This window comes from Sorghum bicolor, chromosome 3 (assembly GCF_000003195.3).
Source record: "Sorghum bicolor cultivar BTx623 chromosome 3, Sorghum_bicolor_NCBIv3, whole genome shotgun sequence".
NCBI classification, from domain to species: domain Eukaryota; kingdom Viridiplantae; phylum Streptophyta; class Magnoliopsida; order Poales; family Poaceae; genus Sorghum; species Sorghum bicolor.
In genome coordinates, this window is record NC_012872.2 from 45,160,631 (window position 1) to 45,163,114 (window position 2,484).

A 2,484-nucleotide genomic window follows, 5' to 3' on the forward strand; every position below is an offset into this window, starting at 1 on the left:
GCTTTTTTCCTAAGTGTCTTGTTTTCTTTTCCCTTATGCCGACCCGACCTCAGCAGCGTGAGGTCTGGTAAGCTACTTAGAGTCTGCGCTAGCTGGAATCCCCGAGCTTAGGTCTTTTTCCTTCTTCCTTAGTAGTTTTTTGAAGTCCGGATCCACCCCCTGACCCTAAGGTGAGTAGAGGTCGTCTTTGCTCGTGGGCGCAGATCTTTCCTCGGGCTCATGCCTTAAGGTTTAGGGGATGAATTTTCGGTTTCTTAAATCTTTTTAGGAAATGGGAAAAAGACCTTGGGCCGGGGTTCTTTGTGCGAAAAAAGAAAAAAGATATGGAGTTGCCACAGGGGGTTCCCCCCTATGTAGCCCCCGAGGAAGGCTAGGACTCTGCAAGGCAGGTCCGAGGCTTACTCAAAAGAAACGGTCATATAATTTATTCATTCTTTCAAGATGATGAACAAATGGAAATTTTTACAAAGTTCTAGGGGTAAAAGCGACGTAGCTGTTCTATGTTCCACGCGTTTTTGAAGACCTCCCCTGCTTCGTTGGCGAGCTTGTAGGTGCAGGGTCGGAGAACTTCGGCGATGACGATGGGTCCTTCCCACGGGGGTGTGAACTTGTGACGACCCTTGTTGTTCTGCCTGAGCCTCAGCACCAAGTCACCGACTTGAAAGGCTCAGCCTCGGATTCGTCGCGCATGGTATCGGCGGAGGGCCTGCTGGTACTTGGCGGAGTGTAGGAGGGCTACGTCTCGGGCCTCATCCAGCTGGTCCAGCGCGTCTTCTTGGGACATTTTACAGCTATTTTTGTCGTAGGCTTGTACCCTTGGAGACCCGTACTCCAGATCCGTGGGGAGGACAGCTTCCGACCCATAGACCATGAAGAACGGGGTGAAGCCTGTGGCTCGGCTTTGGGAAGTCCTTAGACTCTAGACCACGGCCGGTAGCTCCTTGAGCCATCTTTTTCCAAACTTGTTCAGCCGGTTCAAAATCCTGGGTTTTAGACCCTGGAGGATCATGCCATTGGCACGCTCCACTTGGCCGTTAGTCTTGGGGTGAGCCACTGCTGCCCAATCCACACGTATGTGGTGTCTGTCGCAGAACTCCAGGAACTTTCGCCCGGTGAACTGTGTGCCGTTATCGGTGATTATGGAGTTCGGCACTCCAAATTGGTGGATAATATCTGTGAAGAACAGCACTGCTTGTTCGGCCTTGATCCTTGTGATGGGTCGGACCTCAATCCACTTGGAGAACTTGTCGATTGCGACGAGCAAGTGGGTGAAGCCCCCGGGCGCTTTCTGCAGAGGCCCGACCAGGTCGAGGCCCCAGACAGCAAAAGGCCAGGTGATGGGGATCGTCTGCAGGGCCTGAGCGGGGAGATGAATCTGCCGAGCGTAAAACTGGCATCCCTCACAGGTCCGCACGATCTCCGTGGTGTCGGCCACGGCGGTGGGCCAGTAGAAGCCTTACCGGAAGGCATTACCTACCAGCGTCCGAGGCACGGCGTGATGGCCACAAGCCCCCAAGTGTATGTCCTGCAGGAGCTTGATCCCGTCCTGACGTGGGATACAACGCATAAGGATGCCCGAGGGGCTGCGTTTATACAACTCTCCGTCAAGGAGGACAAAGGTCTTGGCGCGACGAGCCACGTGCCTTGCCTCAGCCTGGTCTGGGGGCAGAGTGCCATCGACGAGGCGTTGCAGCAAGGGGTAGCGCCAGTCTGGTGAGTCGTCAGGTGCAGGGGGTTCAGGCTCGATGTCCATGGTCTCCTGCTCCTGAACAGCGGGGTCATTGGGGTCGGGGCCTGGTTCACTTGGGGGTTTATCCGACCCCTCGTCGTCCTTGTAGTCAACAGAAGGCTTGTAGAGGTCGCTGACAAAAACGTTAGGGGGAACCGTGGCCCGCTTGGATGCCAGCTTGGCGAGTGCGTCGGCGGCCTCATTGTATTTTCTTAGTACGTGGTTAAGCTCGAGGCCGTCGAACTTTTCCTCCAGGCGTCGGGCCGCTTTGCAGTACGCGTCCATCTTGGGATCATGGCAGCTAGACTCTTTCATGACTTGGCCGATGATGAGTCTAGAATCGCCTCAGACCTCGAGCCGTTTGATCCCAAGCTCGATCGTGATGTGGAGACCATTGACGAGGGCCTCGTACTCTGCTGCATTGTTCGAGGTGGGGAAGTGGAGTCAGATTGCATACCGCATCCTTACCCCGAGGGGTGAGATGAAGACGAGGCCCGCGCCGGCCCCGGTTTTCATCAGAGACCCATCGAAGTACAAGGTCCAGCATTCGTGCTAGATCTGTGGTGGGGGGAGCTGTGTCCCCGTCCACTTTGCCACAAAATCTGCTAGGATTTGGGATTTTATGGCTTTCGAAGGCTCATAGGTGATTCCGTCACCCATGAGTTCTATGGCCCACTTGGCAATCCTGCCATTAGCTTCACGGTTCTGAATCACTTCCCCCAGAGGGAAAGATGATACTACTGAGACCGGATGAG

General features: G+C 54.9%; 1 protein-coding gene across 1 annotated transcript; it reads right to left on the reverse strand.

Annotated features, from left to right (window-relative positions):
* Positions 1,457 to 2,014, reverse strand: LOC110433697. Its single transcript, XM_021456209.1, has one exon. The coding sequence runs from the start codon at positions 2,012 to 2,014 to the stop codon at positions 1,457 to 1,459; it is 558 nt and encodes a 185-aa protein (XP_021311884.1).